Genomic DNA, 12,556 nt, shown 5'->3' on the forward strand with positions numbered 1-12,556 from the left:
GCTTGCTAATTTGCCTGACATTGTCCACAGTCAAAATAAGTATGACGTGATTTATGATCATTTAGCTCAATTAGCTGTGATCCATTCAAAATCAACCTCAGAATCAATCACCTGCAAATAATATCAAAAATATAACTCAGTACTCACTGCAGTGAGTGACAGTGCATTTTCTTGTCGACAAAAACGTGAAGTCACGGACGGACAGACAGACGGACATGGCAAGCACAATAGTGCATTTTTTCATAAATGAGAAAATGCGCTAAAGAGGGTCTTGATAATTTGTGTATGTGTGGATAGATCATAATTACTTCTCTGATGTTGACATCACTCTAAACTTCTGAAGTTGATTTGTACAATTGGATGAGATATCAAGGTTGAGATCAATTCATAAATGATAAAAAACTACTAAATAAAATGATAAACATGATATAATTTTACAGAGATGAATGTGTGAAGTTCCCAAGGTTTTTCAAGATCTGATTTCCTTAAATCTATAATTCCAATTGGCATTGTCAATATTGACCATGAAAATGGTTCTATCCCAGCGACAGCGTGAAGAATTGTAAGTATTAATACATGCGTTCCTATTTCTTAGTCTTTCATCATATTTATTACTAGCTTGGTGTTGAATTATTTTTTTTATTCTTGCATATAATCATTTATCATTTTTATTCAAGTTTGAAAACCTGAACTTGTATACCTACTATTTTAAGAGCAAAGAAAATGCCAAGCAAATTCACAATATCAAAATTGAAAATATTATATCAATATAATGAATTGCCTTGGCATTTTCTTTGCTGTTAAATGCCTCATGAACTTGCAATATAAGCAGACTGATAAAATAAGTACCTACTTGTATACTATTTTGTTTCAGCTAAACTATTTTCTAATGATGTTTGTGCTTGCAGAAATAAGGCTGTGGCAGATTACCTCTGCAGCAATGGCTATATGGATGCACTTGAAGCTTTTAAAGCTGAGGCTGATATGCCAGGAGAAATAGAACGCAAATATTCTGGCTTGCTGGAAAAGAAATGGACATCAGTCATACGTTTACAAAAGAAGGTAAGAAAAATGTTTGTATTCAAGTGACCAATATTAAGAGCCAGCCATTAGTTGTGAATGATTGAAGATGAACCTAAAGTTCCAGTTAGTGTGCATTTGTTTATGTATTCTGTATAAAATTTTTTAGTTTAAAGAAACCAGTTTATTGGGTTACGGTGAATCATTTTTGGGGCTGAATTTAGTTCCAATTTGAGCATATGAAGTTAAACCACAATATATTCACATGCTACTAAATTATCTTAACTGAATTCTCAGGTGATGGAGCTGGAAGGGAAACTTCATGAAGCTGAGCGTGAGTTCATAGCTGGAGCACCAACACGAGACAAGCGATCCCCAGCTGAGTGGATCCCTCGACCTCCAGAGAAATACTGCCTCACTGGTCACAGGGCTCCTGTTACAAGGGTGAGTCAGCCATTGCCTGACCGACTTTTGCATACAATTTTTGTGCTGTATGATTTGCGTTTCTGAGCAAAGTTTAATTAAATTTATATTTTTTCCTGTGTTGGAAAATGAGATTGCTAGTGCAGACGTACAACAATTTTTTATGATAATCAGTGGAAGTAATTGAAGTGACTCCAAGTTAGAATCATTGGCTGAGGCTCTGAGATGGGATTTGACTGCTAAAACTTCACAGTCAGAAAGGTGGGATGCCATAACGCAACCTTCAATAACTCAGTGACAAATGACAATGAATTTAAGTTAGAGGATTACATATTTGTGTATTCTTCCTTTAATGAATTTTTTCTTGCTCTAACAAAAGTAATAATTAAGAATGATTTTTTAATAGTATCTTGTTTGGTAGGTGGTGATCCACCCAGTCTACAGTCTTCTTGTAAGCTCCAGCGAGGATGGCACCATAAAGATCTGGGACTATGAGACGGGCGAATACGAACGAACACTCAAGGGACACACAGACAGTGTCCAGGACATTGCCTTTGATCCTGCAGGCAAAATACTTGGTGAGTTCAGTTAGCTTCTAGTAAATGCTCTTATTATTATCTCAGATATCACCATAATTTAGTAAACTGCTCATATTATTACCTCAGATGTCAGATATCACCATAATTTTATAAACTGCTCAAATTATTGAGACCTAACTGCCTGAGCTCTTCATGATTTGATTAACTTTGCAAGTTATTAACTGAGATTTCTTATTATCATTAACTACTCCAGTAATTAACTGAGACATTATCATTTTACTAGCTACTCCAATTATTAACTGAGACTTCATTATAATTTTACTAACCACTACAAGTATTAACCAAGACTTTAGCATGGTTATACTAACTACTAAAATTACCTATTCACTGAGACTTTGTAATGTTTTTTATCGAGTGTGACCTAGTTTGCAAATACTTTTAAAATATTCCAATTGAAAAACTGATCAAATAATAACTGCTCAATAAGTTTGCCACCAATTGAATGCTAATGAAATTCATTGAATTTCATCTCATCATATTGGGAATCATCAAATATTTTATGTATGAAGTTGGGCCAAAATTTGATGAATTGTTGTCAATTAAGGTAGAGTACCATAAGATGTGCTGCATTATATTCTGTACATTTGAATTTGTTATGAAGAAAGTACAAAGTATAGTGATATTTTTGTGTCCATGTTTGAGTGCACAAAGACTGAGTAATATTGTTGTGTGCAGCTTCATGTAGCGCCGACATGTCCATCAAGCTGTGGGACTTGTCCACGTTTGAGTGCACGAAGACTCTACACGGCCACGACCACAACGTCTCCTCGGTCACCTTCCTCCCCACCTCAGACTTCCTCCTCTCAGCCTCGAGGGATAAGAGCATCAAAATGTGGGAGGTGGCCACCGGGTGAGTTTATTTAATGGCTACTGTTGGTGGCAATGATGCTGTAAGTGGTAGCTCATAAAATAATAATGATGGCCTTCAGTGTACCCTTGAAGAAAGAAAGCTCAAGTCAGTCAGTCCTGACAAGAGTTTTATCTGTGGTGCGAGTCTTTTTTTTGGAAAAATTTTTCTATGGCCAAAAATAAAGACCGAGTTGTTCAAAATCTTTCGTCTGGTGAGGTAAATTATTCAGTATTTTCTAATATGTCCCAGATAAGATGCCTAGGCCCTAAAATCTTCAGGCACTGTAAGTGAATAATTGTGGACAACAATACGAAGAGTAAATGCATGAAGTTTTTAAACAGACGTCAATGAATTTTTAAACCTGCATGTGGCTCCCAACAGTAGCAAAGTGAATGTTCATTGCAATTTTCAGGAAAAAAGATTTCACCAGCACTGAAACGGTAGGCTGGTGCGGGTTTTAATAGTAGATTGTAAGAATGAGGTGTTTCACAAAATCATGCCAAGAGATGATGCATCGTTATGATAAGAATATAGAGTTTCAACAATTTTTCAAGTTTTCTAAAAACTTCCTTTTCAATTACACTTAGGCGTCGAATAATGATTCTGGATAAAAAAGACACGATCGCAGTTCTGAAATAAAAATCCATATATTCTAACGTTTCGGCTATCTACACTTTAATCAACTTGTACAGATAAAATCTGATCTGATATTTACTGTATTCTTATCTGAATTTCTATTCTTTCCAGATTATCATCTTATTTACTCTGATGATGGCTAAAGTGTAGATAGCCGAAACGTTAGAATATATGGATTTTTATTTCAGAACTGCGATCGTGTCTTTTTTATCCAGAATCATTATTCGACGCCTACGTGTAATTGAAAAGGAAGTTTTTAGAAAACTTGAAAAATTGTTGAAACTCTATATAAAAATAAAGTCCGATTTATTATTTCTGAGTTATGATAAGAAATTACTTATATTGTTTATGCACAGACAGCAAATGAGACTTTCCTGATGAGGATTTACAAACTTCGTTTAGAATCCAAAACATGGTAAATCAACATTGGCACCAGAACCTGCTATTTTTATTTGAAGAATCTCATGACTAGAAAAATAAATTGAAGGCAGTGGGTGCAACCCTGACCAGAATCCACTATTTTTATTTTGAAGAATCTCAAGACTAGGAAAGTAAATTCAATGCAAGGTCACCCAAAATGTCAGGAAACATCACTTCTGACAGTACATCAAGTGTTCAACCTATCGTCTCTGGACACTAGCTCTCACTAACGGCCCTTAGTTACAAAATGCATTGACATTGGACAACATGTCCATAGACTAAAGATTAAATAGATTGAAAAAATCTTTTGCTGTGTCTCATGACAGTTTTACTGGTGCAGGTACTGCGTAAAGACGTTCACCGGGCACCGGGAATGGGTGCGCATGGTGAGGGTGAACTCCGATGGCTCCCTCATTGCCTCCTGCAGCAACGACCAGACCGTCAGGGTGTGGCTCACCCAGACCAAGGAGTGCAAGGTGAGGGGCTCACCCAGACCAAGGAGTGCAAGGTGAGGGGCTCACCCAGACCAAGGAGTGCAAGGTGAGGGGCTCACCCAGACCAAGGAGTGCAAGTTAAAGGGCTCTTGGAAATATCCTACCTGTGTGGCGATTGATTTTCGATTGAATTACTGATCAATTATGGAATCAATTTTTCTTCATCGAGTTCAAGATATGAGTTGATTAAAATCATCAAGAATTTAGAGCACAAGCTCTTGGAGTAACTGCTCATGACTGCTATGATATCAAATTCATATAATTTATTTAACGATTTGTTTGTCCATGCTGCATCGTGAGCTTGATCATGTTGTGGAATATATGTTTCTATATCCAGCCAGTTAGTAAATACTTTTTATTCATTCAGGACTTAGTTGCATAATGCTAGCTAGCTGCTTACTGTGTTTCGAACCCTCAACTTGTTACGTAGCTCAGTGTTGCTTGACAACTTGACTTTGTAACTAATGGCTCACTGCTGAGATCCAATAATCACATTAAAATACATTATGTATACATTATGATGGTCGAGTCATGCGAATTAATATAAGATTGCATTAATATTGATATTAATTGTGTGCAGGTGGAGCTACGTGAGCATGACCACGTCGTGGAGTGCGTGGCGTGGTGTGAAGGCTCCTCGGCAGCTAGCATCGCCACAGCCACCGCCACGGATAACAGGCGACCTCAGAACCAAGGACCCTTCCTGGTCTCCGGGGCCAGGGATAAGACCATCAAGGTGAGGGGCGAGGGTCACGTGCATTTCATTGTAAGGTTTGGGACGTGGGTGTAGGCAGGTTCCATTTCATGATGTCTAGACAAAACTTTACCCATTTTCATATGTTCCTTTCATTAACGTGCATTTCATTGTAAGGTTTGGGACGTGGGCGTAGGCATGTTCCATTTCATGATGTCTAGACAAAACTTTAACCATTTCCATATGTTCCTTTCATCAACGTGCATTTCATCATAAGGTTTGGGACGTGGGTGTAGGCATGTTCCATTTCATGATGTCTAGACAAAACTTTAACCATTTCCATATGTTCCTTTCATTAACGTGCATTTCATCAACAGGTTTGGGACGTGGGTGTAGGCATGTGCCTGTTCACGCTGGTTGGACACGACAACTGGGTGCGTGGTCTGGTGGTGCACCCTGGTGGCAACTACATCCTCTCCGCCTCAGACGACAAGACCGTCCGTACCTGGGACATCAAGAACAAGCGCTGCCAGAAAATCCTTGAAGCACACACCCATTTCTGTACATCGATAGGTGAGACCATAATGTTACTCCTCATGTTTGTTTCAGTTGCTTTGAGTTTTGCACGACATACCGGACTAGCAATAGCATATCAGTATAAATGAAGGCTAGCGTGCTATAAATGATTTTTATTTGTTCTAATTATCAATCATTATTATAGTATAGAAAAAATTTCATATCGGTTGATCTTTCAACGATATTTGCACACACTTACGTCCTCTGTGAGTGCCCATCATTTGGTGTGACGGCAATTTTTCGGCCCCTACGGCAATTTTTCCCCCATCTAAGCCAAAACGACCCCGACACACACCCAAAAAGTATTTTGGCCCAACCAGAACACGGTAGCTATAATGTTGACCGCCTCGTAGAATACCTGAGAGCAATAAACATGTTCGACTGTATATGATCTGGTCAAAGCTGAATACATGTGATGCAATATGTTCTTAGCCCATAATGCCCAACGTGACATTCGGCGCGAGATAGCTTAGCAGCTGAAGCGCTAGTAATCATAGGGTCACTAAACTAACTAACTTGCACACACTTATCAGGATAGATCTCATTTTTCTGTGCTGACTCAATCTTTAGTAATCCGCAACTAATTGCGAAGATGAAAGTGTTTGGTGTTTAGGAAATGCACCGCAGCTTCAGTGGTTCTCATTTTTCCCTACTGCCTCGTGCTCCAGTGATGAATGCTAGGTTGATGAGAGTTTTTGGTGTTGCAGACAGGCACAGCGTCTCCATTGGTGCTTATTATTTACTGCTGCCTCGTGTTTCAGTGATGCTCAATGAAATGCTTTGTTGATGAGAGTTTTTGGTGTTGCTGACAGGCACCGCAGCTCCAGTAATGCTCATTATTTACTGCTGCCTCGTGTTTCAGTGATGCACAATGAAATGCTTGGTTGATGAGAGTTTTTTGGTGTTGCAGACATGCACCGCAGCGCACCCTACGTGATCACGGGCAGTGTGGATCAGACCATCAAGGTGTGGGAGTGCCGTTAGAACTGCGACCACCGGCATCCGTGCTACGATGGGCGGAGAGTTTGCTCCCTATGCGATATTATAATATGGATTTAGTGACCTTCCTTGAACTTGCTTGTAAGGAAAAATTATGTGGAAATAAGTGCATAATTTGTCAAGAATTTTGTATAAATGTCATAAGTTGTAATTAGAGTGAGGGTTGGCTTGTTGCATGTTTTACATCAAAATCTTGAAATTATTGAATCGTCGTGATGCATCCGTGGCTTTTCTCTTTTTAGGATACGAGAATTGTAACACTATGAGCATCATTTATCTCTAAAAATGCTTATAAGTAGAGTTTGTCTGCCCTGTTGAGTCTGAAATTCGTTGTTCTGGCAGGTTGTGATGATATTACTCGTCTGCTTATCACCTTGACTGCGATTTCAAGCAAGCAAACAGACTTCAGTTTCCTGTAATCTTGAGCTAGTAACGTCGTCAGGTTGTTGAGCTAAACTGCTATTTATTCTGAACCTGTCATCTGGCAAAAACATTCTGCCAAGTTTAGCAACCCTAAGAGTTCTGCGCTGAAGAATGTTATTTGAAAAATGTATGTGAAAGTATTTGCTTGTTACGATTATAACTCCAAATTATGCATTATTTGTAATGTTTCTCGGTGCGCCGGAGTTCTAATAGTGCTGCAGCGTTGGTAATAATGCCTGAAATATTGGTTAGTATATGAAAACTATTTGCATATTCCGTACAATATTGTAACTAAAAATATTTCTATTTGATTCTTCCCTGTTAAGTAAGACTGTCTTAGTTATTTTGATTGCATGTCCTTACAAATTCATTGTAGAGCTCGGAAGTTTTCAGAGTTGCGTGGCTGGGAACACGAATTGTGTAAAATCGTTATACAGAGTTCTATCCATTGAACTTCATCAAAATCATGAGAGAATGAGCATTAATTTTTCGTTACATGAAAAATACGAAATTTAGCGTTCTACATCTTGATGATCTTAATTGAAATTGTACTGAATTCATCTTATTTTTTTTGTATTCTCTTCCTTTGACTCTTGCAATTTTTCATTTAACTTTCATTTATATTGATGAATGACAATAATGCAATTTATTGAATGGTGTGAAAACACGACATATGATTGCAAGCTGCGAACCATCTGAAAACAATTATCGTGTTCCATTTAATTCTTTGACGTTTTGTTCTCTTCTCAATTTGCTGCACTTGGCAAATTGTTCAAAAATAATTTAAATCATGAATTTCTTCCACTTTTCCAGTCCGATTGGCTTTATCAGGAACATGTATATTATTATCATCATCATAACTACTCATACTGGTAGCTCTTGCTGCATGCTTTGCTTCAACTCCATATTAATGACAATGAAGCGCCGAAGACATCACGTGTAAATGACACGTGAATGTTCTTACTTTGTTCATGATATGATCGTTTCCCTAGAAGAGCTCATGTTGACGAAGGAAACTATCACTCTGTAATTAATTTTTTTCAAATCTTTGCTAGAAAGAGTTTTTATGCTGGAAATGTACCGTCAGTTGTCGACCCCAGTGAGCGTTGTTTGTACAGTAACGTGTAGGACGATATGTCCCTGCTGTCTTTTTGGTGCTCTTATTCATCTCTCACTTTTGAGTGTTGCACCAGAACTTGACTGAACCTCTGCTATATATTTTATGGTTGTCGCTTTCATGTTCATTAGATTATATTCATTGTTGTCCACCAGGAGTTATAATTGCCTGTCATATTTAGGTCGAAGAATAATTTCATTATTGAAAACACATCAATTATCTCTAATTAATTGCGTGAAACAGCCCCGAGATATTCACGAGTTTTTTTTTATAAATTTTGGGATTATTGCGTCGACGGTTAATTATGCATGTGAAATAACCAGTGCTTCTCATAGTATCATATAATATTTCTCAGAGTTCATGCAAGAATTTTGTATGAATCAAACGTTTAAATTTCATGAGCTTTGTTCGCTGTAACACAGCACTAACTATATTTAATATCCAAATAGACTGTGAGTTGGAACTTCAACGTCGTGGCCGATATTCTCATGTCCTTACATATACCTTGAATTAGCACATAGTTTTGTGTAGGTATTAAATTACATGAATTACTTAGTTTAGCTCGCAGTATAATTAATAGTAATCGAACCCGCCGAATAATAAAGCCTATTTGGAGCCTACATTCAGAAAAATGTGCGAGTCATATTGTTCAATTAGTGACACAATTGCTGCTCATAGCACTGATACGATTTCTAGGCCAAGCTGGGTCAAGATGACCCACATATAGGCAAATGTGCATCGCCATTTGAACCAAGTCTCGTTGATTTCTCTGAGTGTACTTGCATCCAAAAAAAAACTAATTGTCCCAGCAGATATTATCTCCTATATAACCAGTCAGCCTGCGCATCATCCCTGAATACTTCACTTTTTATCTTAACCATATTTATTAGCCCCCTCCACTCTCCACTGCATCTGTAGCTTTCTTGCTTCGTTGCCAGAGCCTGGCATCGCTAGGCTGACAGATCCATAGGCATCTCTTTAGGTGATTATAGATAAGTAACGATTTCTAAAATACATTCATGCAAATATTTTAGATCATTCACTGTTTCTCACAAGACTTCTTGCGTTATGAAACTTCGTAGTTTCTGTAAGAATTTTCAAATAACATATTAATTTTTATCGTGTCTGTGACTTATCACGCAGCGTTTATTTCAGTAGTGACGCGTCAACGTAATGCCGTTGGACGCAAGTATTAGCCACATCCACCCATGCCTCGTGTAGCCACTATGCCTCCTATAGCCACAATATCTAGAGATGAATTATGTCTCCTTAGCAGTTACTAAGTCTACAATAATAAATAAGTATGTAGTTCATAGACTATTCGTGCTTCGTGTATGTGATTTACCGCTACCCGCACTTGACTCTTATTCTTGAGGCCATGGAGGATTTATATTTTAATCTGTTGATAGATTCTTCATCGGCTTCTCATTTTTTATAAATTGATTGCTGTTTTAGATAAATCTTTTATTTTTTTATAAATTTCTCTGTACCGGAGATTTGGAGTTATTTTCATTTTCAAAGGCAGTTTGTATCCATAGCTAGGGCGCTACGAGTGCTCAGGGTGCAATGAACCCAGCATTGATATTTATTCTGATACCGAAATTCCTCCTACCGTGCAATTAAAAGTCAGCTGCTGACTGCTTTTTTCCTCTGAGACTGCCGCGAAATTCAGTCAAATTTGTGACGTGTTTTGTAGGTGCTAAGGAGTCCCCGGCGTCAACCCAATGCCAGGCTAAAGTAACTCAAACGCATGCGTTCTCTTCAGTTCTCCATTTGCCTGCCACTTGAAATCTTATGGCTCTCGTGAGCTTTTACAATCACCAAACCAAAGAATTTCGTTGTCTAGATTTATACATATAGAAAACATGTCTGAAAAAGTTTTGAGCGTAATCGCTGTATCGTTGTGCTGATTGCCGTGATTCGTGAATTGTTTATTGAAAATGTAAATCGTGGCTTAACTTCCTAAGTTTTATTGTATCTTCAAATTAAAGTATAATACGCCCGAGCCTATCCTGTTACAGCAGTACTATTATCAGAATCTTGAGGATAATGTCTTGCATGGACGTTTACTTTGACGACTTCCTTGCTCCTGTAAGATGCGACATTAAGCAGCAGCGTTGAAAAAACTAGCGCTCATGACCGGATTCTGCTTCATTAGTTGTCGAGTTCTGACTTTCTCTTGCACTGTGGAGGTTTTTTATATGATATGAATAAATCATCTTTACTCATTTTGTTATCTAAATTATCTGGGACAAAATGGATTACCTCTTTCCCGAGCTCTGGAAAATTTACTAATACTGCCAGCACTACCCTAATTGCATTACATGACCCATTGCATTGCTCTACGCTTGAAATTTATATTTAATTTTGGTCAGCTGAATTTTGTTGAGAATTATATTCCTTTCCAAAATAACGCTTAAAAGTTTTGTTTCTTCTTCACTTAGTATTTATCACAGAATCTTAATTTCGTAACAATTATGCAAATATTAATCACATCAGGGATACCCTAGCCTCTTCAACTCTTGATATTTTGATATATTTTCCCAATTGAGTAATACTTGTTTAATCAAACCATCAAAATCCGACAAACGCGTTTTGGAATATTTTATTCAGTTTGTAAAGTAGCTTCTACTTTTATTGTACAATTGTGCAGCGATTTTCCCTTGCATGTTTCAGGACTGATGAACAATAGTGTATATTATTGCGCGGTTTTGTTGGCTGAGTTGCTGAGTTTTGATAGATGCGTTGCGTGCGAAAGTTGAAAGTTTAATTTTTTGTGTGAAAGTTGAGATTATTATTGAAAATTCAACGGCTTAACCACTTCTGAGGTCTTCGTTTGTTTAGTAGATAATTTCAAAGCTTGCTTATTTCTAACGGTCGTTAATGTCCAGCCTTCATTATCATCTCCATTCTTGCATGTTATCTATACTGCTGGTTTCTTGAGTGGTTTGTTGTTATTTTCAAGGCGATTGTGCCTGGGGTCTGCACTTGATTTTCCTCTTATTAAAAAACATGAAAAATGTAAACTCGTATCCTGGTCGCAACTTTGCCTTGACTGCGGGAACGTTCTCACTCTCGCTCCTGACATGAAACGCTTGTTTTCTATGAAGAGAAGTCTGCACTGAACGCTTCTCCAAGCGCTTTCGTTGATCATTTCTTATTATTCATTTATGGTTTATCCTTCATCTTCTGTTCGTTTCTTATTCTTCATTTTATAGTTTATCCTTCATCTTCTGTTCGTTTCTTATTCTTCATTTTATAGTATATCCTTCAACTTCAACGCTCTTCTCCACTGATGGTCCAATTTGATCAACAGGTCAATATTTTGGGCCATCTTTTTTCTGTACTTCACATCTGTCATTACTTCAATTCTTTTGCGCTTGACGGAAGTTGTGTTAAGTTTCTTCCATTTCAAGTCTTCTATGTTTTTTCTTCAGCTTTAAAGTCCGCGTACTTATTAGATTGAAGAAAAACAAATATCTCCAGTTAGCTGTACGCATCCGAGACAACTTACGATGTGATTCTAGTGCATTATCCTGCCATCGTTTGAAGGACACATTCATTTTTTTCATAATAACGCTATAACTATTTTTTATTGTGTAAGTTACATTGATTGCTAAAGTTCATTCATGTATTAAAGCTGACGTCGGTTTGTTCTTGTGATGCACAGCGACTTTGAGAAGTAATTCCTGCGAGCAGTGGGATCGTTCTGTTGCAGTCAGGCCGAGGTTAGCGGTTTGTTACTTTACCCTAATTTCCAGCCGTCCTTGCTTAGTTGACTTCAATAGTGGTACCTGAAAGAGTAGAGAATAGTGGTACCTACATGAAAGAGCAGAGTATAGTGGTACCTGAAAGAGTAGAGAATAGTGGTACCTACGTGAAAGAGCAGAGTATTGTGGTACCTGAAAGAGTAGAGACTAGTGGTACCTACGTGAAAGAGCAGAGTATATATAGTGGTACCTGAAAGAGTAGAGAATAGTGGTACATGAAACAGCAGAGAATAGTGCTTCTTGAAAGAGCAGAGAATAGTGGTACTTGAAAGAGTAGAGAATAGTGGCTGTCTCTTATACACATCTAGANGCAGAGAATAGTGGTACTTGAAAGAGCAGAGAATAGTGGTACTTGAAAGAGCAGAGAATAGTGGTACTTGAAAGAGCAGAGAATAGTGGTACTTGAAAGAGCAAAGAATAGTGGTACTTGAAAGTAGAAGAAATGCCCATCGAAAGTAAATTTTTGGCCGTCATGTTATGATTGCGTTTAGCGACCGTGACAAGTCACTGTTGTTGGCCGCGTGAGTCTCGCGTT

At 37.8% G+C, this 12,556-nt stretch overlaps 1 protein-coding gene across 1 annotated transcript; it reads left to right on the plus strand.

Annotated features, from left to right (window-relative positions):
* The first annotated feature begins 397 nt into the window (after positions 1 to 397).
* On the plus strand, positions 398 to 7,740 carry LOC108670514 (lissencephaly-1 homolog). The gene is made up of 9 exons (XM_018157988.2): positions 398 to 562; positions 909 to 1,062; positions 1,318 to 1,464; positions 1,865 to 2,021; positions 2,718 to 2,892; positions 4,289 to 4,424; positions 5,023 to 5,178; positions 5,514 to 5,709; positions 6,623 to 7,740. The coding sequence occupies exons 1-9, from the start codon at positions 525 to 527 to the stop codon at positions 6,694 to 6,696; spliced, it is 1,233 nt and encodes a 410-aa protein (XP_018013477.1). The 5' UTR covers positions 398 to 524; the 3' UTR covers positions 6,697 to 7,740.
* Positions 7,741 to 12,556: the final 4,816 nt, after the last annotated feature.

This window comes from Hyalella azteca, unplaced genomic scaffold, assembly GCF_000764305.2.
Source record: "Hyalella azteca isolate HAZT.00-mixed unplaced genomic scaffold, Hazt_2.0.2 contig322, whole genome shotgun sequence".
NCBI classification, from domain to species: Eukaryota; Metazoa; Arthropoda; class Malacostraca; order Amphipoda; family Hyalellidae; genus Hyalella; species Hyalella azteca.